At 49.7% G+C, this 23168-nt stretch overlaps 1 protein-coding gene and 1 long non-coding RNA gene across 7 annotated transcripts in view; one reads left to right on the forward strand and one right to left on the reverse strand.

Moving 5' to 3' along the window:
- The window catches only part of LOC125991377 (adenosine kinase), a 32475-nt gene extending 9631 nt beyond the window's left edge, over positions 1 to 22844 (reverse strand). Inside the window, exons 1-8 of one of the 6 annotated variants that reach the window (XM_049759247.1) lie at positions 21973 to 22130; positions 21399 to 21473; positions 21255 to 21308; positions 17217 to 17295; positions 9472 to 9644; positions 8592 to 8700; positions 1012 to 1104; positions 375 to 629 (exon numbers count right to left, since the gene is read on the reverse strand). In XM_049759247.1, coding sequence (XP_049615204.1) covers positions 390 to 629; positions 1012 to 1104; positions 8592 to 8700; positions 9472 to 9644; positions 17217 to 17295; positions 21255 to 21308; positions 21399 to 21473; positions 21973 to 22085 — 936 coding nt within the window. In that variant the 5' untranslated portion in view covers positions 22086 to 22130 and the 3' untranslated portion in view covers positions 375 to 389. Of the gene's footprint in view, positions 1 to 374; positions 630 to 1011; positions 1105 to 8591; positions 8701 to 9471; positions 9645 to 9879; positions 10192 to 17216; positions 17296 to 21254; positions 21309 to 21398; positions 21474 to 21972; positions 22131 to 22677 lie in introns of those variants that run through there. The other 5 variants (XM_049759243.1, XM_049759242.1, XM_049759245.1 and 2 more) reach the window with 5 other exon arrangements.
- Positions 18611 to 22825, forward strand: LOC125991387 (uncharacterized). The gene is made up of 2 exons (XR_007489262.1): positions 18611 to 19219; positions 19475 to 22825. It is a non-coding gene; the product is annotated as an uncharacterized lncRNA (long non-coding RNA).
- Positions 22845 to 23168: the final 324 nt, after the last annotated feature.

Consider the following 23168-nt stretch of genomic DNA (forward strand, 5'->3'; position numbering starts at 1 on the left):
CCCGCCGCTGTTCAGGACAAATGTTATTAATTGCGCCATGGCGACGAATATCAACGCATACTAATTTGGATGAACATTTTCTCTCTGCAATAAAATTTGTCAGCGTCGCCGGCGAGTGTTACCATCCCATTTATCGACTTTCCCGCGCGCTAATTGGGCGGCGAGTGTGCCGGTGAAGCAAGCGTGTCATCGGGCCCGCGGGGAGACGACGGCCATTAGCCGCAGGACACCCCCTGATTGAGGAGCATCGAGGCGGCGCCTGGGCCAACTCGATCAATAAACTTTGATTTGGCGCAATGCAAATGGCAACGGCGCTCGCTCACACGGTGTGATGATGCCGCACGACTTCTTCCGGCGCCGTTCAATCATCATTAGCCTTTCTCATGGCGTCAATGAAAGGGTATTTTTCCGGGCATTAATCTGCTTTGGTCATACTTGAAGCGCCGCGTGTCAAGAGCGAGATGGCTTGGCTCGATGGCGCGCCCTCTACTGGACAGCCCGACCCAATCCGTCGCATCAGCGGTGCGGACGGCACGGGACATCAACCTCACTCCTCCTTTTCCTGTGGAGGTGACTAATTGGCACGTGCGATGGATGCCTGCCAGCGTCCAAACGAGCTCCGCAGTCTGCTGCAAACCATTTAGAGGGAGGCGTGTTATTTCTCCGTCGGCAATGGGAAATAATCAATCCAGTCGTTTCTGAGGGGAGGAAAAACTCGTGTGGAGCGGTGGATTTTCCTTGAATAATTAAAGTGAGGGTGGGCAACCTATGGCTCAGGGGCCCAAAGTCCGCAAACTGTAACAAGCCATCAAACGATGACATCAAAATGCATGCTAAATTGGTGTCAACTTAGCATGTGGGTCCGAGCTCGACAACCCAAAAAGTTGCAGATTCAAGAAATAAATAGCAATGCTAAGTAATTAAGTCACTTTTTGTCCCTTTTTTTATTTAATTTTAGCCGCCCTCGCTTGCGTGGATGCATGGCCTTCTTGTGTGCATGAGTCAGCTTACATCTTGTGACAATGGAGGGCCGGGAGGAAGGCTTTGTCGTTTTGATTGCCCACCGCCACCCCTCCCCTCCCCTCTATGATTGCGCCACGGCATCTGCAACAAAGACACGCACATAGCGAGCTTCAAAGACGACTCAAGGTCTGTTTTGTATTTACAGCGGCCGGGAATCTCGTTCGGAGGGATGCGGCCACCATGTCGGGTGCTAATGGGAACGTCCCTCAAGGCTCCGGCCATCGACACAACCGGAAAGGAGGCCGAGAGGAGTCGCTGAGAGTCGTTGCATAACTCTGCCGGTGTGCAAAGGTTTGGACCGATCATTTTGAGCTGACCCTAAAAATGGCTTCTGAAGAATAATTAAAAAAAACTTTTTTCGCTCGGGCCCAAACAGAGTGCAACACATTTAAAGTAGATCACAGGCAACTTGTTAGTACGAGATGTTATTTTTTACACTTTCCAAATTGTCCAAATGTTCCCGAGCCGCTAAGAACAAACATTTCTGAAAACAATGTCTCAGTTGACGCGCTTTGCATTTGAAAAAATAGTTTCGGAGGGCAAGGCCGGAATTTTTTTGCCTACTCCATTTCTACGAGCTCGAGTTTCACGGCCAGGCACCCAAATACTTATACCACCCCTTGAAGCTTTGGCTAAATTTGTAATGCCAGCGCGTGTGTGTGTGCGGCTCAAGTACATCGGCAGTGTGTTCTCATCCCATCGGGAAGAAAGAAAAAGAAAGAAAACACCCGAGGCGCTATATTTAGTCACATGGTGGCATGTGAGCAGTCTCCATGACAACAGAGCAAAAATGTCATCCTCCTCCACTCAAGATGCATTCAAAGACGTCAGGGGAAAAAGGTTAAGAGGTATAAACGTCGGGTCAACCCCCGACTTGGCGTTAACAACGCAAAGTAATGTACTGCCGGGTAATGAGAGGCTACGCTAAGTCAATGGAGCGCTTGTAAACGTTACGAGGCCATCGCTTCTCCTCAAAAGCCGCAGAAAAAAGAAGGAGAAAGTCGATGAAAAGTATTGGCGCTTGCCGATGGAGGTAGGCCAAACTGGCAGTGTGGGGGGGGGGGGGGGGCGGCTCTCGTGGCAGAACATAAACAAAGCAGGAATGCTAGGAAGAAAAAAAATAGGAATAATCACAAGTTGAACATCTGCTAGGCACTTGCACGCACGCACACGTCATGAGTGAAGGCGAGCCACATCAATCAATGAGTGCTCAAAGCCGCAGCCGCGAAATTGTTCATTATGTACTCCAAGTGCTTCTATTTTAAAATGTTTCCTTTTTAAATTTCTTTTAACAAGTAAACATGAGATGTCTTTTTTTTTTTTTTTCGATGGATGCTCTTAAACATGCCTTCACTGTGGAAGTGGGAGGAGCCGAATGTCGCCGCCTGGTATCGATTCCATCGAGGCTCAGGCACCGTAATAAAAAAAAAGGGCGGCTCGGCACTCTAAGCCTCCATCTTTTTGCCCAGGAGACGTCAAACACCGCAGAGTGAATCTTAATCAGACACTCAAGCGGGTTGGCCGCACTCCCCGGTGAGAGTATCAACACGTGGCCATCAGGCATTATTCGCCGCCGCCAAGTGGCTCTTTATTTTCCCTCGCCTCGGCAAATAATTGCTCAAGTCTATTCAATTAGGGCAGGCGGGCGGGCGGGGGTCGATTCTCAGAGGTAGCATGAGTTGTCGATGCGGAGGCCGCCGAGGGAGGGCGATGAGGTGAAGGCAGAGTCGACATACAGATATCCAAGTTTGGAAAATAGAAACTTATTGGGAATAAAAATGGAAAAGTTACAAGACTCCTCCGTGAGTCGTCACCTTATCGTGGTGGAGGGGTTTGCGTGCCCCTATGATACTAGGAGCCATGTCGGGGGCTTCATGCCCCTGGTAGGGTCACCCATGGCAAACGGGTCCTAGGTGAGGGGCCAGACAAAGCACGGCTCACAGAAGCCCCTCATGATGAGTAAAATAAATGGACCTCGTTTTCCCTCGCCCGGACGCGGGTCACCGGGGCCCCCCTCTGGAGCCAGGCCTGGAGGCGGGGCTCGAAGGCGAGCGTCTGGGGGCCGGGCCTTCGCCCATGGAAACGTGGGTCCCCCTTTCCCATGGGCTCACCACCTGTGGGAGAGGCCAAAGGGGCCGGGTGCAATGTGAGCTGGGCGGCGGTCAAAGGCAGGGACCTTAGCGGTCTGATCCTCGGCTGCAGAAGCTGGCTCTTGGGACATGGAATGTCACCTCTCTGGCTGGAAAGGAGCCCGAGTTGGTGTGCGAGGCAGAAAAATTCCGACTAGATATAGTCGGACTAGCCTCCATGCACAGTTTGGGTTCCGGTACAAGCCCTCTCGAGAGGGGTTGAACTCTCTTCCACTCTGGAGTTGCCCACGGTGAGAGGCATCGAGCAGGTGTGGGTATACTTATTGCCCCCCGGCGGGGCGTCTGCACATTGGGGTTCACCCCGGTGAACGAGAGGGTAGCCTCCCTCCGCCTTCGGGTGGGGGGACGGTTCCTGACTGTTGTTTGTGTCTACTGGGTACTCTGAGCTGCCGTTTGGTGTGCTGGAGAGCGCTCCTTCTGGGGACTCCATCGTTCTACTGGGTGACTTCAATGCTCACGTGGGCAATGACAGTGAGACCTGGAAGGGCGTGATTGGGAGGAACGGCCCCCCCCGATCTGAACCCGAGCGGTGTTCTATTATTGAACTTCTGTGCTCAACACGGATTTTCAATAATGAACACCATGTTCAAACATAAGTGTGTCTATGTGTGCACTTGGTACCAGGACACCCTAGGCCGCAGTTCGATGATCGACTTTGTAGTCGTGTCATCGGATTTGCGGCCGCATGTTTTGGACACTCGGGTGAAGAGAGGGGCGGAGCTGTCAACTGATCACCACCTGGTGGTGGGTTGGCTCCGATGGTGGGGGAAGATGCCGGTCCGACCTGGCAGACCCAAACGCTCTGTGAGGGTCTGCTGGGAATGTCTGGCAGAATCTCCTGTCAGGAAGAGCTTTAACTCCCACCTCCAGCAGAGCTTTTCCCACGTCCCGGGGGAGGCGGGGGACATTGAGTTTGAGTGGACCATGTTCCGCGCCTCCATTGTTGAGGCGGCCGACCGGAGCTGTGGCCGTAAGGTCGTTGGTGTCTGTCGTGGCGGCAATCCCCGAACCCGCTGGTGGACACCGGCGGTAAGAGATGCCGTCAAGCTGAAGAAGGAGTCCTATCGGGCCGTTTTAGCCTGCGGGACTCCGGAGGCAGCTGACAGGTACCGGATGGCCAAGCGGAACGCGGCTTCGGCGGTTGCTGAGGCAAAAACCCAGGCGTGGGAGGAGTTTGGTGAGGCCATGGAGAATGACTCCCTGACGGCGTCGAGGAAATTCTGGTCCACCATCCGGTGTCTCAGGAGGGGGAAGCAGTGGAATGTCAACACTGTTTACAGTGGGGATGGCGTGCTGCTGACCTTGACTCGGGACGTGTTGAGTCGGTGGGGAGAATACTTCGAAGATCTCCTCAATTCCACCTACACGCCTTCCATTGAGGAAGCAGGGCCTGGAGACTCTGGGGTCGAAGTCACCGAGGTAGTTAAAAAACTCCTCTGTGGCAAGGCCCCGGGGTGGATGAGATCCGCCCGGAGTTCTTAATGGCTCTGGATGTTGTGGGGCTGTCATGGCTGACACGCCTCTACAACATTGCGTGGACATCGGGGACAGTGCCTCTGGATTGGCAGACTGGGGTGGTGGTTCCCCTCTTTAAGAAGGGGGACCGGAGGGTGTGTTCCAATTACAGGGGAATCACACTCCTCAGCCTATTCAGGGGTGCTGGAGAGGAGGGTCCGTCGGGAGGTCGAACCTCGGATTAAGGAGGAGGAGTGTGGCTTTCGTCCTGGCTGTGGAACAGTGGACCAGCTCTACACCCTCAGCACGATCCTCGAGGGTGCATGGGAGTTCGCCCAACCAGTCCACATGTGTTTTGTGGACTTGGAGAAGGCGTTCAACCGTGTCCCTCAGGAGGTTCTGTGGAGGGTGCTTCAGGAGTACGGGGTTGCCCAGCCAACTGATAAGGGCGGTTCGGTCCCTGTATCACCGATGCCAGAGTCTGGTCCGCATTTCCGGCAGTAAGTCGGATTCGTTCCCAGTGAGGGTTGGACTCCGCCAAGGCTGCCCTTTGTCACCGATTCTGTTCATAATTTTTATGGACAGAATTTCTAGGCGCAGCCGAGGCGTTGAGGGGGTCCGGTTTGGGGACCTCAGCATCGGGTCTCTGCTTTTTGCAGATGATGTGGTGCTGTTGGCTTCTTCAGGCCATGATCTCCAGCTCTCGCTGGAACGGTTCGCAGCCGAGTGTGAAGCGGTCGGGATGAGGGTCAGCACCTCCAAATGCGAGTCCATGGTCCTCGATCGGAAAAGGGTGGAATGCCCTCTCCGGATCGGGGATGAGATCCTGCCCCAAGTGGAGGAGTTCAAGTATCTTGGAGTCTTGTTCACGAGTGAGGGGAGGATGGAGCGCGAGATCGACAGGCGGATCGGTGCAGCGTCGGCAGTAATGGGGACCCTGTACCGGTCCATTGTGGTGAAGAGAGAGCTGAGCCAAAAGGCAAAGCTCTCAATTTACCGGTCGATTTACGCTCCTACCCTCACCTATGGTCACGAGCTATGGGTCGTGACTGAAAGAACGAGATCCCGGATACAAGCGGCCGAAACGAGTTTTCTCCGCAGGATGTCCGGGCTCTCCCTTAGAGATAGGGTGAGAAGCTCGGTTATCCGGGAGAGACTCGGAGTAGAGTCGCTACTCCTCCGCGTTCAGAGGAGCCAGATGAGGTGGCTCGGGCATCTTATCAGGATGCCTCCTGGACGCCTCCCACCAGGCATGTCCCACCGGTAGGAGACCCCGGGGACGACCCAGGACGCGCTGGAGAGACTATGTCTCTCAGCTGGCCTGGGAACGCCTTGGGATCCCCCGGGATGAGCTGGATGAAGTGGCTGGGGAGAGGGAAGTCTAGGAGTCCCTCTTAAAGCTGCTGCCCCCGCGACCCGACCCCGGATAAGTGGAAGAAGATGGATGGATGGATGGATGGATGGATGGATGGATGGATGGATGGATGGATGGATGGATGGATGGATGGATGGATGGATGGATGGATGGATGGATGGATGGATGGATGGATGGATGGATGGATGGATGGATGGATGGATGGATGGATGGATGGATGGATGGAAGTTACAAGAAAACTAAACTCAGATGCACAAGAAAAATGAAGTAGTTACTTTCTACCAGTGGCAAGCCTAGCTAGCGCAAGCTCGTACTCACTCGTGTCGTGCCCGACAGCTCATTACCACTCAATTAGGCAGGTGCAGCCCAGGCGCAATGACGCCCACCCCCCCTGCACCAAGGCAGCTCACTGGCGCGGAAAGACAGACACTCGACGGCCGAGCGCCTCTTAATAGACTTGATTGAAATTCCATAATTGGCCACACATGCCGAACGATCGGGACGCCGCCGTCGTTGTCGTGGATTCACAAGACTTGCGTGCCGCCAATTAGGGAAGGATAATCGCATGCAATTGACTAAAGTGTCAGCTTGACGAAAGGGGTGCAGCTCCCGCAGAGCTCCAGAGGGGGGCGCCGGACAAAATATCGCTACAATATCGTTTTTTACTTTTTTATCGTTTGGTTGCCAAATGAGCATCCATTTTAGATGGGGCAAAGCATGACTGTATTGATACACAAATGCAAAATTTTAATATTATGCCTGACCAACAGGGGTGTGACTAAATATTATGACGACGTTTCATGTTGCGATAAAGCGCACGGTTTAATCTGGTGATCCAGAACGTGTTTCACGGCTGTCTGGCAGGGGCTGAGAAAAGGGCGGGAGAAAAACTCACAATCCCTCCGAGCAGCTCGACAACACGAGGGGAACGCTGACCCTCGGGAGAGTGGCTTGGAAGATGAATTGATGTACAAATGTATTTAATAAGCCTGGCCACAAGTCAAACCTGGCACCAAAATGCGGCTCGGATTGGGATTGGCGGTCGAGCGCCATTGTAACTGATCGGGGGGGGGGGGGGCTTTGCACGGGGTGGCGCAGTGTGAGTAGTGAGGAAGAAGGAAGAGGCGGGAGGAAAAAGCAAAGCTGCTGATAAACGGCAGCGGCGAGGAAGCTCAAGGTCAGCGTGAGGACGCTCGCCCCACTTCGGATCGCCCGCTCGTAAACAGATCGATGTCCATTTTGCATTCTTAAAGAATAAGAACACTTGAAGTGCAATATTAACGACGCTCGTAATTTATCGGAGTCATTACATCATGATGAGACATGTATTGAATGGCAAGAGGAAAAAAAACAGTTTCATCCTGCTCGGGGACAGCCAATTGATTGTGGAGGTTTTGTTGTTGGCCAGTTGGCAGAGGGCGCACAGCGTCTCCTCCATCTCTCCTTGGCTCATTTTGGACCATCTGCGCCCGCCGGTAATTAACGGGGCCTTTTTACAGCCAATTGTCTGGCGCCCTCCCTCTCCATCATCAACCCGCCCGTGACCGTAAGGTGCACTGTTTGATTTAAAAAAAAAAAAAAAATGTTTTGAATATTTCCACTGTTCCCGTTGCATGGCAGGTTAATGCAAAGTGACAAGTTGAAGGATGCATCTAGCCGGAGGAGATCAAATTACAGGGCAAAGCGCTCAGTGGGAAGAAAAACAAAGCGGTGGCGGGAGCGGTGATGCTGCAGAGTGGATAAAAGAACATGATGATTCCACATTAGAGGGAGGGGTGGGGGTGGGGGGGGGGGGGGGGGGTGAGTGGCATTGAGAGGAAGGACGGGAGGGAGGGAGGGAGGCTAACTGGGCCAGCATGAAGACATGATCCCGAGCAATTAGAGTCACTCCCACAATGCGTCAACACGTCAGCCTACCGCACTGACCTTTCGCACACGGCCGGGACCCGAACGCAATATCGGCATGTCTCGTATTCTTGCATCTCGCGGCGCACTATCGATTTCATTAGCCTCCGCTAAGCCTGTGGGGAAACATCGCTATCATTTTCTGTTCTGGTGCATTTTTGCGACAATTGCGGATTTCACGGGTTTTCTATTTGGATGGCCATAACGCAATATCAATATATTTTATGAGGAGGAAACGAACTCGGGCTTCACACGTCAAAACGATGTGTTGCGGTGTGAAATCTCAAAACAAGGCCATCATCGCGTTTTGTCTCCTGATCTAGTTTGGACACACAAGCATCAAACGTGTTTATTATGCCCGTCAGTCTCCAGTCTGTTAGCGAGTGTAAGTTCTTCTTCCCCCCCTTCCCCTCCGCCCCCTCCCCATCCTCTCCCGCCTTTGTTATTCCTCTTTGTGCAACGCCTCGCCTAAGGAGCCCCATTTCCTAGCAACAGCCTGCCACCCAGTATTTGGCAGCGTTTCAACATTCTCGCTCTTTGTGGGAAACGCCAGCACTCGCTCGCTGCCTGCCTGCTCTCTTGGCTTCCGCCACCAGCCATGATGATGAAGACAGAGAATGTGACTTGCTTGCTAATGAGACGTCAAGGCTAAAAGGATGGTGAGGGGTGATGGTGCCACTTACTGCAATGTAGTAGACCTTGGCTTTGGTCACCAGGTCCCAGTTGCTATCCAGGTCCAGGTGCTGCTCCTTCTTGTAGCATTGCGCTGCCGCCAGGTTGGCCACCAGGGACCTGTACAGGAGGACACACACACCGGACTCAGTTAGACCACTTCAGGCCTACTTCATATTAACAGCTTCCATATTCTCAAATCAGTGAATTTCTGGAAAAGTCTCCAAATTTTGTGTTTTTGTATCACATGCACAGCCAAGGCGGAATAGCACAACTGTGAGGGTTTGAAAAAAAAAAAGCATGCAGGCCAAGTTGCTTGTGAGTGCTGATGGCGGTGGTTAGCTGGGAGTGGCGGTTATCAAAAGGGAGGCAGGTGGCATTATGTTAACACGGGCCATTAGGTAGCGGACGGACGGGCGGGCGGGCGGCCTCTTTATGAGCGAGCGAGCGAGTGCCACAATCTGAGCTCCTCGATGAGAGGAGAGCAGGTGCTGCGACACAAAAGCGCTGGCTGCACTGAGCCCATTTCATGAGTGCAGGCAGCGCAGACAGATTGCAAAATTCTGACCGGGACTTCAAACTGATTTCTCACGACTCCATCTTTGTTGTCGAGTTTGGATTCGAATCCAATCGGCATCCAATTGGAAGTCATTGACAACTATGGGCCGGGCAACCTTTGGCGCCGTCTGAGCAACAAGAAATATTGCGCCGCCAGACTCCCCGAACGCACCGCGTGACCTTTTCACGACTTGACATCAGACAAGTTCGGTCGCTGACGCACTCGCTGGCTGACTGACAAGTCAACACTGAGCAATTTCCCTTTCAACTCATTTATAGTTGAGTGATTTGTTGGCGTGTTCCTGTCGTTTGTGACAAATGGCGGGTGCTCACCGGTTGTCGCCGGTGATGCAGGCGGCGCAGGTGCCGGTGGGCTCGCAACTCTGCTCGTAGTAGCGGGCGTCCACGTGCGCCTCCTCCGACTTCTTCTTCAGAATCTCGCCAAAGCGGTCGGTGCCGATGCAGCCGAAGAAGGTCGCCACCTTGTGGGGCTTCTGGATCATCCACTGGGGCAAAAACAAACACTTACCCTCAATTTTTTTTACACTTACGGTGGGACATTTTAGTTCAATTTGCATACGCTCAAGCCTTCCAAGAGTCCTACGATAATGTGTGGGATTTTTAAAATCAAAGCTCCCAAAGGTTGAATGGTGTGGAAAGTGCTGGACATAATCGTGCATGCGCAAATTGGTGGCGAGAGCCACCAGAAGTGCACTCTTCTTCTTCTGCTGCCACTCTAACCTTCCTTGCTGCGGGCGCCTGGCACTTATCAAGGTCAGCGGCTCGGGTACACGTCAAGTCCAATCTGATTTTGCCGTCGCCGTGATGAGCTCCAAGGTTAGGCTGTAAATAACGACATGTGCCGAGCGAGCGGCCGCTCAGGTGGGAATACATGGCCCCCCCCACGTCCCTCAGATGACAGCGTGGTGAATCACAGCAGCGCCCTTCTTCTTCTCCTCCTCTTCCTCCTCTCTCTCTGTTTGACCCTCGGCTGTACTCTCACTGCCAACTCAGCTTGTCATTTTGCAGGGTCGTTAACAAGCGCACATACACTAACACGCGCATGAGAACACGGTGCGCCCACGCAGAGAAAAAGCTTGACAAACACACACACACACACACACACACACACGCACACACTTGTGCTTATTGCCAGAAGCTGCCTTCCTCCACTAATAAAAGCAAAGCGGCAATAGATAAGAAGATAATGTCTGAAAATATAAATGGACAGACATTTCCACCCCGGAGACAATCCTTCTCCATTCACAGATGAGGCGGGATAATGTTGCTTTTAGGCTTTTGACGGGGCGGAAAATGACTGAATGTAAATTTCCATGGGAAGTTAAAGAAAGGCAATTTGGGAAGCATTCCAAATTGGAAGCATTCCACGGGGGGGAATTGTGGAAATGAATCACTTTGGAGGATGAATATAAACACTTAAGCGGAACAGAGAGCTCTGCTTATGCAACCTTCAATTTGGTAAAATCTCGCTTTACTCCCAATTTATCCCCAAAAATGCTCATCGATTCCTACGGAAAGTTTCCGCCTTTCAAAATTGCTGTCATTTGGAAATTTGGTCTGTAGCTCCAATAATACATTGGAAATGATTCTAGCAGGCTTCCATCTCACGGACACTCGGTCGGGTGCGTGGGAAGCAACTTTGAGGATGGCCTGCACCTGAACTGAGAAGGCCGCTTTATATTTATTGGGGGCTCCTGCTAAAAAAAACGCATGCTGCTATTCAGTTACGGGCGCCTCTAAGTGCTCTGCAGACTTCTGCGGACGGAAATATCAACGATGAGCTTCTCCACTTGCATTTGTCTGCACAGGTAAGCAGAAAAAAAAAAAGCTCTGAGCTGCCGGCTGACCTTGAGACGCCCGCCATTCAATCAGCCGGCAAAGTTGTGCCATTGAAGCCAGACTCATCCAATGGTGCATTATTCAGAATAGATTTTTACATTTTTCTAGAGGGGAGAAAACGTTGCTGCAATAACCTTCCAGATTCCTTTTGGCTGGTGTGGAGGTGCGCCAGACAACACTGCCAAAGCCATCCATCATCCCTCACCTCAACACTCCTCCCATCCTCCCCCATGAGTGATAAATTAGCTGCCGCCTAGTCTCTGGCGAAAAATATGGCCGTTAATAGCAAAGCATAAAGAAGGGAATTTGTATCATCACTCCAAGCGGATAATAAACGGCAAGCTGCGATTACTACAAAGCCGTCGTAATTCTGCTCGGGTTAAGGCACCCCTCTGGACTCCCCTCTGGTAAATCACAGAGCACTTGCGTCAAACAAATGGAAGAAGCTCCATCCATCCATAGACAAATGTTGAGCATGACACACTGCCTGGAAAGACCATACTTTAATATTTCATGGTACCGGTTTTACTTTTGGTGATATTTCCGCAAAGAGCCACTTGAAGGCATTTCTCGAGTGGCTTCCAGAAATGCAATATCCCGCTACAGGTGCACATTCTCAAGAGGGGAACCCTCCGTTTGGTTACAGCAGATGACACGGGGGCCCTCCAGCTAGCCGGCGCTCGGCCCCTCGGCGGAGGGCTCCGAGCATAAATTGAGACGGCGCTATAAATCAAAATATAGATTTTCAGCTGGCCGCACTTTCCCGGGAAGGGCTGCAATAACAATGTCATCTGACTCGGCCCGCTTGCCGTTATTGCGCTTGGCCAGCGGCCGACGCGGGGCCCCGAGCGTCCTGAGTGTTTTACAAAAGAGCGATGGAAACGTTACTGACCTACTTAACGCCTGGCATGTTAAGGCAAGATGAGAGCATTTGCAAACGCTCACCGAAAAATGAGCGGCCCTCGCCAGATACGACACCCGCCGTCGCCGCCGTGCCAATTCTGCGACTTTGCGGACGGCCAGGAGAAGACAATGCGCTCCATGGAAGCCGAGTGAATCATGCCGTTGCTATTTCCATGATTGCTGCATGCGCCAGCGAGGCTGTCCGTCTGCCAAAAAGTGAATTTGATCACATTCATGTGTGCTCTCCCATTAGAGCAAGCGCTGGAAAACTTGACGGCGGTGGCGGGATGACCCGGCTGACCTTTTTTTGTGACTATGATGACCTCGACTACAACAAGTGATTCTGGACAGTGCCTTTTTTTTTTAAACTTAACTACCCTACTATGGTTAGATGTCGACCCTAGCGCTAACTGAAAGCTGACCTCAAACCCTTACCCGAGCTGCAACCGCTAAAAAAACAAAAAAACAATACAAATCAGATGTTTGTCTGGCTGCCAATTCGTGGCAGCAAAAAACAGCAAGAGGTTTTTTTCAGCCAGCAAATGGACTGCAAAGTGCACATTTTTTCATTATTTTTCTTCTTGCCGTGGCGCCTCCTGTTGGCTTTGGCAGCTGGACGGCGACTCGTTGGCCGCTGCTACGCAGACCCGCAATGTTTCAAGAGAAGAAGCAAGGCCGCGCCGCAGCAGCGCTAGAGTATACGCTCCAAGTGTTGCGCAAATCTCTCCTAAAAGGTCAATAAATGTCGACGGGGGAGAGCGCCGCGCCGCGAGAGGGAGTGGAGTACAAGACAACAAGTCCTCCGTAGGAGTAATTACGAGCGCGCTCCGAGCGGCGCTTAAGCGTTACGAGCCAGTCGCTCGGTGCTCTGAAAACGCAGCCGGGCTCAACTCAAATATTTGCCGCCGTGGGTGTGAAAGAGCTCATTTGAATAAACATCTTGACTCTTAGGATCGCGAACTAGCATCCTTCGAGTGCATAAAAAAAAATAATTGGAGGCGGACTGAAGAAAAGATAATTTAACAAGAGTTTCAAAATGACCGCAGCTGCAATTGTTTTTTTTTTGCAGAGGATGAATAATATATACAAGTAAAGCCACGTGCGGCATGTTATTACTTCCTTTAATGCGCACTTGACAGTTAATAGTGATCGCTGCACACTCAAAGACGGCGTTCTAATGGCGGACGACGGGAAAAGCACCCCCCCCCCCCCGGTGCTTTTCTCCGAGAGCCGACATGCAAAATTGCAAACAGCTGCCAAAGCGGTGCTTAGCAGTAACATGTTAAGCTTAGCTTAGCTTATTCCAGACATTGAAACAATGTCGCGTGAAGTTTTTACCGCATCGTTTATAACGTTCATCCTTTTAGTCAGGCAAAACACCCACTTTGCCGACGTTTCAACGTGTGCCATTTTCGTAGCGGCGTGACAAAATTCATTCTGCTAAAAGGTCTGTTTGCAGTGCGAGTGTTCTGTTTATGTACAGTGAGTCGATGCCATATGGAGCCACGCGTGTGGAAATAGTCCACGCCGGCCAGCCACAGATGGTGGGATGCAAACATACTCGCGTACACATTTGTCTTAGCAAATCTTCTGCTCCCGCATACTGCTATGCAGAAACTTTATTTTTACAGCTAGGATGAATTTGAAATTAGATTTGGGGATCAGAGTCGGATGGACATTGAAGTAGAACTAAGTCAGCGCGTTTGTTTCTGTGCTCGAGCGGAGGAATGGCCCGGTGAATGCAGGCCTCCCTTTTGGCTCAGCCTCAACTCTGGATTTGTTTTGTTTTTTTTCCCCCCGCTCCGTCTTTTCATTCTCCCGCCCACTCGGCGCTGAAGTGGCTGTGACAACGCTTCGCTTTTTGTTGTGGAGAGGCGAGCACAACGTGTCCTAGTTAAAGTCAGCCAGTCGGGCAGCCAGCCCCATCTGTAATTACACAATTACCACGGTGGAATCTGTCATGACTTGCTTAGTGACAGGCATGTTTATGAACACAAAAGAAAGTCCTTCAGGTTTTGTCCCCCCCCCCCCCCAGTATTCTCCTCCAGGAAAGCGCGATAAGGCCAAAAATAACCTCCTGGCAATATTGACTTGTTGTCAACAAAGCCCAAACTTTAACCCAGGCTTCAAAACCTCAACCCTAATTTGAGAGGGAAACTTTAAATAGCTGCACAATTATGCCAAACTCTCACGGTGCTAAATTCCAACTCTAATGATGACATATTATCTTAATTGGGGGAGGGATGCAAATCAACACGAAAGATGTTTTTTTTTTTTTTTTTTTGTTTTGTTTTTTTTATGCAAGGGGCTGTCACAATCCTCGCCGCCAGCGCAGGCGACAATTACACCCGACAGACGGCGTCATTGTCGCGCGCCGCTCGGCTATTATTGCGGCCGACAAAGCCACTGACAGCTCATCGGCAGCCGCTAATCCCGCAGGCTGTTTGAGGTTGCGATACCGCATTCTCCGTGCGGCACTCGATAATGATGGGCTGGGTGCTCATCTCTCAGCCGTCAGCATCACCAACTGTCAGATAAGTACAAAAAACATTAGCACTGTTATTAGTGCGACGAATTCGAGGGACGAAAAATCGAAACCTAACCGAGCCTAATTTGAAACCCGAGTCACCTTAACTTTTTCAAAGGAGGAGTCGACGTCCAATTTTCTTGCCACCAACATAGACAATTGTCGTCATCGGAGCAGCTCGGCTTTGCCGGGGCGGCTCCCGTTCTCACAAGGCTAATTACATCGTATGGCGTTATACCGACATTTAGGAAACATCAAGGAAATAACATGGCGGCTTTGGAAGCGCGCTTGCCAATTAACTTTTATTACTTTACAGCTAAGTAGTTGACATTCTCAGCAAATAAATGGCTAACGGTTCTCACGGCTGGCTAATTATAGAAGAGGGCACCGATAGGTTTATGACACATCCGATTCTTGTCAGAAATTTAAAATGATTGATACTCAACGCTTTTCGGCCCCCCCAACCCCTCCCCCATTTTTGGCTGCCATGACTGCAGACTGCTCGGCTCGCCTTCCAGTAAAAGTAAAAGCTTGGCACTTTTTGTGCAAAGGAGCCATTTGTTCAGGTGAAAAGGGAACTTGCACGCTAAGCAGAAGCCGGACAGTACGCAGGCGGGGGGGCGGGGGGGATCCCACATTCATCACACGCGAGGATGTTCATCAAAAAATAATTGCCCAGCGCTTTTATGTACACTCCCCGTGAGGTGGGGAAAGGGGCTCATACCAAAATGCTTGCCGCTTCAACCTTTAACTTGGAGCTTAACCCTTACCTCGGATGGTAATCACAAGTTAATTGCCTGCGGATCTATGCAGCTACAATGTACCTAGTACGATCGAGTAGCATTTGGCACGCAAGGAATATTTTCTTTTGTTTGTTTTTGCATTAAAAACAGAAAACTAGCTGCAAGGTTTTTGCAAAATTTCTAGCATGTAATAAGCCTCGGGTCCTTTTTTCCCTGAGTTTGTTTAAGAGCTTCGGTAAGAATAGCATCACATGAGCCCCCCACAGCTCCTTTCCTGTCTCCCCCCCCAACCCCCCACCCGCGGATCCGCTCCAGAAAGTCGCACGTCTGCCGAGTGTCAAGTCGCTAAGTTGAGCTGCTGCTCTTGCTGTTGCTGCCATAAAGCCGGTGGGAGGGCTCGGAATAATCTCGCCGATGTTAATGATGCAATTTATATGTGAGGGCCATGCGCTGTTTTGGCAGAGTCTTTCCGACTCTTCGGGCCTGCAGACCCTCCCGCCCCCCTTCATTGCTAGATGGTGGCGTGGGCGAAGGATGTCAAGAGCAGCGCTGAGTGGCATTACCATTAGTGTCTGTCTGTCACTGTGCCGTAGCTTTTTCTTCTGCATCAGCTGTGCCCTCACCTCCGCATTTTCCATCTTGGCCAGTTGGGTCTGAATCGACTCAAAACTGTTGTGGGTATTTTTATGCGCTAAATAAAACAGCTGTGGATAAGTTGAACGGGCGCGGTACTGCGTTTCAGACCCCTTGTCAGTTTTTCCATCCAAACATAAAGCAAATATCTCGTTTGGATTTCATTTAGTGCCTGGCACGTCACGACGACTCGCTAAACTTTTGAACTCGGGTAGGAGAAACGGTGACGGTAATTGCAGGCTGTGCTTTGTTTCCTAAAGAGAAGGGGAAAAATATGATGCTTTCAACCCAAAGTGTTTTTCCTCTCTTGTTGCTGAGCGACACAGAAGGACAGAAATGCGCCTGATAAATTTTACTGTCAGACACACTTGATGATGCTAAAAAATACAAAAAAATACAAATCAATCCATCATTGCGTAATCACTACTGATTGTGAGTGATATCAATTGTGGTGAAATTTCATCATGCTTGACACTCCAAATGATTTCTTATTGTCCAATTTTTTTGGCCATTTTTTTTTTTTTTATTGCTTCGTGTGTGGCGAAATGTCACCGACTATCATTTAGCGTGCCGCTCAGTGTGCTAAAAAATAAACACGAAGCTATTTTTGAGAAGCGAAAGACGAGCGAGAGCTTTGATAGCGCAGCGGTGGTTAACGTTTCTGCCGCTGGATGATTAAGGTGCAAGGTCGGGGCTCTTAGCGAGACCCGAGTCGCTAATACCCAATGTCCAGTCACGAGGAATGCGTGTCCTAACAGGCGTCATTAGGCGCAAGGAAGAAGGAAAAAGGCCTAATGGGCTCTTTTAGCGACGAGCGCTGGATGGACACAAAAGCGCCACTCTTTCTTCTCTTGTTGGCTAAGTGTTACCAGGCGCAGGAATTTCTCCATTTAGCCCGTCACTGCTCTTTATTTGTTTAAGCGAACCAGCTATAAAAGGCAAACATTAGCTCATGGCGTGTTTTCACCCCGAGAAATAAGTCAATGAGACATCAGACCTCCCATTTCCGAAAAAACTTGGGGATTGCGCTGCTTTTTAAATCTAACTTTGGGTGAGACACATGCGTTTCCAATTAGCCGGGCCCCCGTTCGGCCCTTCTGCAATCGAGCGGGTCTGAGGAAATGTTCAACAGGCATCATAAGCTCAACAGAGACGCCCCCCCCCCCACCCTCTTCTTTCCAAACGGTAATCAAGACGTGGCTGTAAATGGATGACACGTAGTGCAAACGCTGCAGAAAATCGGAATCAATCAAGAAAAGCCGAAAGGGTCGCTGACACGTTCGCCAAGTCATTTGTCTCTTTGTTGCAAATGAAGGAATGATGCTGATTTGTTTGGATTGGAATGAAAACACTATTTGCAGGACGGAGGCAATCTTTCTGGTTTTGACACCTCGGGTGAATTACAGACTAACCTGGGCGATTTTCACAGAGTTCTGCGTGGAACCGCCGGCGTGATATTCAACTTCTTTCCTCTTGACAATTTCTTCAAACCTGAAAAAGAAAGCACAATTGGTCTCATTTTAATGGTCACACAAAAACGGCGCCCATTTTCAATCGGCCAACTGACGGGCCCAGGTGGCGTGAAATTGCACTTGTTAGGAGAAGGTGTACATCACAAGCATGGGCGCTTGTCTAAACACGGAGTCAAGCGGCGTTGCCTTTTTAGGCTCCTTTTACGCAGGCTTGGAATTCCACGGGCAGGACAAATAAACACGGCTTGGAGCAGGCTGCGGAGTCACAGCCTCTGCTGCACTTTTCCTTTAGCTTCTTGAACAAACGCTAAGAAAATAAACACATGAGAAGCACTTTTGTAAACAGGCTGCTGTGACGCTCGAGTGAACCCGAATCGGCAAAAGAACCGAAGCTGTGAAACCCGTGTGCAATTTTGCTATGAAATGAACATTTGCTAGGACCTGACTGATCTACTTCACAAGCCAATAGAAAACACGATCCTGTATTGGGTTACATGGCCAGCGATGCAGCTGCTGTTTCGATTTGTTCCCTCAATTGACGAGCAAAATAATCCGCTTGGTGCTCCAAATTCTGGCCGTGTCTTAATGTAGCATGGCGAGAGTTTGGAGCGAGTGTGAAGGTAACCTTTAAAGGCTTCAAAGGAAGTCTTCATATCGTGTCTCGGAGCGCTCAAAGGAGACCAGGATATGTTTCTAAAAAAGCTTCCATGCGAGTAGAAAATAAGCTAACCAGGCGGCACGGCGAGAAGGGGGGGGGACAGACACCTGTTATGACTTCTTGACAAAGGAGGAATTAAAAAGCACGGTGGGTGTTCATAACATGGAGGTGGCCAAAGAACTCCAGAAGTCATTTTAAATCTGCTTCTGAAGACACCCCCCCCCCCCCCCCTCTTTTCCCGTCTCCTTCCTGGAAGTATTTGCTCCACCTTTCAGTGCAGGGGAGAGGGGGGGCTCAAAAATCCCGTCCGAAAAGGGAGCAGCTGCCTGGAGACACCCACAACCAACATGTGATCCAACACTAGTGGCAGCGTAAACAGCCCCCCCGCTTCCTCGGCCATTTAGGGGGAGAAAATCCCTTCCCGATCTGTTGAGCCGCTGGCGGGAGGAGAAAAAGAAGGGATTGTTTTGGACAAAATGTCCTCAGCCCCTAAACACAAGTACGGTGGCGGTGGGGCGGGCTGCTGACTCCATGAGACATTCAAACATTCCGTTCGCCCAAACTGGGTCTGGGCAACACACGCCCAGCTGCTCAGTGAAATGAAATGCAGGTTTGTCAACCGCTGTAGTGACTAGCAAATTTCTGAAGATGGCGGCGTTGCATCTTTGCCTCTAGGTGGACTTTGTACCGAGCCCTCCGGTTGAACCCGTAAGATTTGAAACCGTGAGGTGTGGGTCCGACACGCTGGCTCATTTACATTGATGTCGAGGAGCGCTTCCCTTCAGTGAGCACCCAAAGTACTTTGAGTGCCTTTGAGTGACTCATGACTTCCTCTTCAGTCTCACCTCCCCCCCCAAAAAATGAGTAGATTACTTACACGAGGCAATAATTCACAACTTGCTCCTCTTAAGATCTTACACGAAGGGGGGCGAGCGAGCCCCATTTAGGCCATTTCTCTTCACGGGCCTTTTGAAGTTGGCCCTTCCCGATAAGAGCGGATGAGTGGCCGAGCGAGAGCGAGTCGCCGTTAATCAATGGCTAGACTCGGGAGGCCTAAAGCGCCTGGAAGAGTCCCAGAGTGCTTGAGCGTGCCGGGGGATCATTTATCTGCAACGATCACCACGCCACCTTTAATTGCCTCCTTTGCATTTAAGCAGCTAACAAATCATCGGCATGCGAGAGCATCAAAAAACTTCTCCTCCATCACTTCTCAAGAGAAGCCACGAGGGAGGCAGGACTCCTTGGCTTGCCCGCCATGGGGGAGTCTAATCGTGAGTGGGCTCAGGTATGTTTGGCTAAACCCCCGTTGAGCGGGAGAAAACAAGCGCCTATTACCTCCAGCTTTTTGGTGCACAATTAAGGGCTGCGTAATTACACGGCCCTGATGGGGGACTAATTGCGTTACAATATTGCAATAACAAACACGCTGCCCCGCTTGTTGTTTTCCTGCTTTCCCTTTCAATTAGACCGCACTCGCACGAATCATTTGCTGTCACACTTTTTCTTGTCGTTTCTTCTCCTCCCTTTCTTTGCACTGCAGAGGGTGGCGTTGTTTGTCACAGTGCGCCAGTGGCAGCAAAGAGGAAAGGAAGGGGCGGGCCAGCGAGCAGAAGGACGCCAGGAAGCTTCTGGCATTTTTCTCCTGAGGATTGAGACTCAAAGCCGAGACATTTTTCTCATCTCGGAGATGGCCGTCCAAACATCAGCCCAGATAGAGCAGCGTGACTCGATTAGTCTCCCTGTTTGAATAGAGAAGCTGCTGCCATCCTGAGTGGCTGCCGGCCGGTGGGGGAGAAATCAAGGATGGCTAAAAATAGCCCCGAAGCGTTTTTTTTTTTTATTTTTTGAACGGAACACACTGTTACGCAGCGGCCGAGACACCCACATATTAATTATAATATGCTCTAGGAAGCTGAGGATTGTCAAGAGGGGAGGGAGGGAGCAATCTTGACGGATCATGTTTGTTGCACCACCTGGCGGCCGCCAACAAATACCAAGCGCCAATGCACAGCCCTGCTTTGATTTGACACAATAAAAGGCTCCAAACCCATCCAAGCCTGCGGTGGCGTCAAGGTGTCGCATCATCTTGGATATTCTGGGGATGCAAGGCATGTGGCGGTCATGTCAAATATAGCCTCCTGCGGCAGCCATGTCACGTTCATGCAAGGGCTCCACTTGATCACGTTCAAGCGCATCGATCAAATGCGACGAGCGCCGCGTTCCTGATCTCTCAATTAGTGCTGGCATGCCGTTTCTCTCTACACTATCTTTATGGCTCGGGGATCCGCCGCCGATGGATGCTGGCGACCCGCCACCCACGCTACTGGCAGGGGGCGGGACGGAGCTGACTTCAAGTACTCGAGTGGCACCACTCAGCAAGCAAGGTAGAGCAGTTGTCAGGTGTCGACACACTGGCGGAAGCGGGAGAGCATCCCGTGGTGTGGCGTCGCTTGCTTGCTTGTGCTGACGATTACCTTGGCTAGCTCGACAAAGTAGTCGAGTAGATCACACACACAGTGGCAAGTGTTGAGCTTGCCACTTTGTTGTTTGCACTCCTGGTAAGCAGATTGAGTGCGAGCGGCGGGGGGTGTACACACGCAGTGGGGGCACACCTCCGCTCATGGTCGTGTGAAGATGATGCCTCACCCCCCTCCCTACTCGGGATCAGAAACTCCTCCCTTCTTCCCTGTGCCAGCCCGCTAACGTTTCTTGAATTATTCATGCAGCAGAGAGGGTCACACGCAGTACATAATGAGAACTTTGCAATTGTGATGCGCTTAATCTGCATTTAGCGCAGAGTAAGCGGGAGACTGAAGAACTTCATTGCTAGGCGCCTCCTCGAGATCCGGTGTTTGGCCACATTGTCATCTCCTGCAGAAAGGAGGCGGGCCATCCCCCTGATGACATGTCTTTTCCTGCTGAGGAGAAGCAGCAGGCGACTGTTGCCTCCTGGTGGACACTAAATGGAGTTCCAACTGAAATTGCTCACCCCAACCAGAGTGACAGTCACTTTTTCCTGTCACAAATATAATCCGAGTACCACAATGACGCATTTATTCAGCTGTGTTTTGCACATTTCTTGACATGCAAACCACAAGATACAGACAGGACACTTTTGCACTTATACTTGGGCAGAAAGCAACATTACATTATAGGCTGCACACTCCTGTTGCCAAATAGGGGGCGTGTCACGTTCAGGGTTAATATATATCACGTGGCTATTTTAGGCTTGGGGATGAATGACCAGCGCGAGCCCTAATTTGGTTCCAACGCACGCTTTCTTATTTAGTTTTTTTTCTTTTGTGTTTTGATTTACTCACAAGGCCTTGTGTTTGTCCTCAGCAAGGATCTGATCGTTGGGCTTCAGTCCGTACCTTTTCAAGACACAAAGTAGAGAATTTTAGTGCCATTACTCACAGACAAATGGAGGTATGACAGAAATTAGACAAGGCCGCTTCACTTACTTATTGAGGAAGTCTTTGTCCACCACTGCAATAATGTCCAGTAGGGGATTGCCCATCCCAAAAAGTGTGTTTTCACTGAAGATACAAAAAAGTACAACAAACAGCTGCTTAGCGTGAGCTTTTGTCAAATGAGGTTTAAATTAGGAATAAGAATCACATGAAAAATTGCAGAGCCAGTCAGATTAGATTTTTCCGAAATAGAATTACCAGAATAATCTCATCATTAAAAAAAAAAAAAAAAGAATATAAAATAACAGCTTGATGTAACAGTGTTTGGGGAAAATTTTCATAAAATCTATCCATTGCACTAGCTCGTCATATAATCGTGGATTGTAAATGTGGGCAAAGTCTGTCACGATTACGTGTTGCTCACCCTTCAGCACAAACTGGTGAAAAAAGTTACATTGAAACAGATAAAAATAAACAACAAAAAAGTTAAGAAAATACATTTTGTTTTTTGTTTTTTTCAATCAGATTCACGCCCAACAGTTATTTAAATCCATCAAATTACACGACTGGAACCGCCAATGTTTCCTTTGACATCACAGAAAGCGTGTCACAAGTGTTGTCTTACCTTGGAGCTGTCATAATTGTCTGAAAATGAATTTTAAAATGCCTAAAGAACTTCTTGACAGTGCTGCAACGTGCTGCTGACAATACAGGAAGTCTGACTGTGTAAACGATCATTTGATTGGCTAGCAGTGGGAAGGCGGGAATTGCGGGTTTCCTGGCGAATGATTGGCTATGAAGTCGGAAAAGTGCTGAGTTTGCAGTAACTAGGAAACTATCCATCCATCCATTTTCTGAACCGCTTAGTCCCCACGGGGGTCGCGGGCGTGCTGGAGCCTAATACTCACAATATAACGGTACACATCATGACATTTTGAGTGTATTTTAATTTGTATTCGTACAGTGATTAAAGTGCTGATGTGGGAAACAATTGTACATAAATACACAAATGACGAAAGTGCTAACTGGTAGTAAATGCTAACATCTTAAATTTGTTGTCACTGATTAAGTTAAACAAATCCGAAATTAAAAAACTAATATTACTGTTTCTTTTCTTTCATTTTTTTACGAAAAAACGTGAATAGGCATAGTAGCTTGTTCACGTGACTAGCACCCTCCACGACGGCTAGCGGCGATTAGCATCCGCCCTGCCCGAGAAAAAGACACCAACCGGCGTGAGACGTGCCTGGAGCCCGGTTCGCAGCCGGCTCTGTGGTAGCGGCTAGCTACGTGGGCTAATAGCACAACAGCTACCTAGTGAAACACTTACCTCAACGCTTTCTTCTTCCATTTGGACGCGTTTGTGTCTTCGTGGGACATTCTTGCTTATTTGTTTGATGTTGCTGTTAAAGATGATGGAAGAACTCGTGATGACACGTACCGCAGCTTCCTTTTGAAACGATAAAAATGGTGCCAAATACACTGCGAGGGAGATTCTTATCTCTAACTGTGACTATCTCTGAAAGTTAAACCATGAATTGGGTCTTAAACAAATAAAAATAACATTTTAATGCACACAAAAAAAATGAATGTTGGGGAGGGGACGTATTTGTTGTAGAAAATAAAATCCCTGAAAATATTTCTTACAAATATTAAACTATCATGAATAAAATCTGTAAAAATGTTTTCATTTGAAAATAAAACAAAATAAATTCATTTTAATTAATCATTCATCTTCTGAACTGATTAAGAAAATAGTATTTATTAAAAAAAAATCTAAAACTTTTAATAACAGTTTATTTTGGGCCGTTTCTAACTTTC

This window comes from Syngnathus scovelli, chromosome 21 (assembly GCF_024217435.2).
Source record: "Syngnathus scovelli strain Florida chromosome 21, RoL_Ssco_1.2, whole genome shotgun sequence".
In the NCBI taxonomy this organism is placed as follows: domain Eukaryota; kingdom Metazoa; phylum Chordata; class Actinopteri; order Syngnathiformes; family Syngnathidae; genus Syngnathus; species Syngnathus scovelli.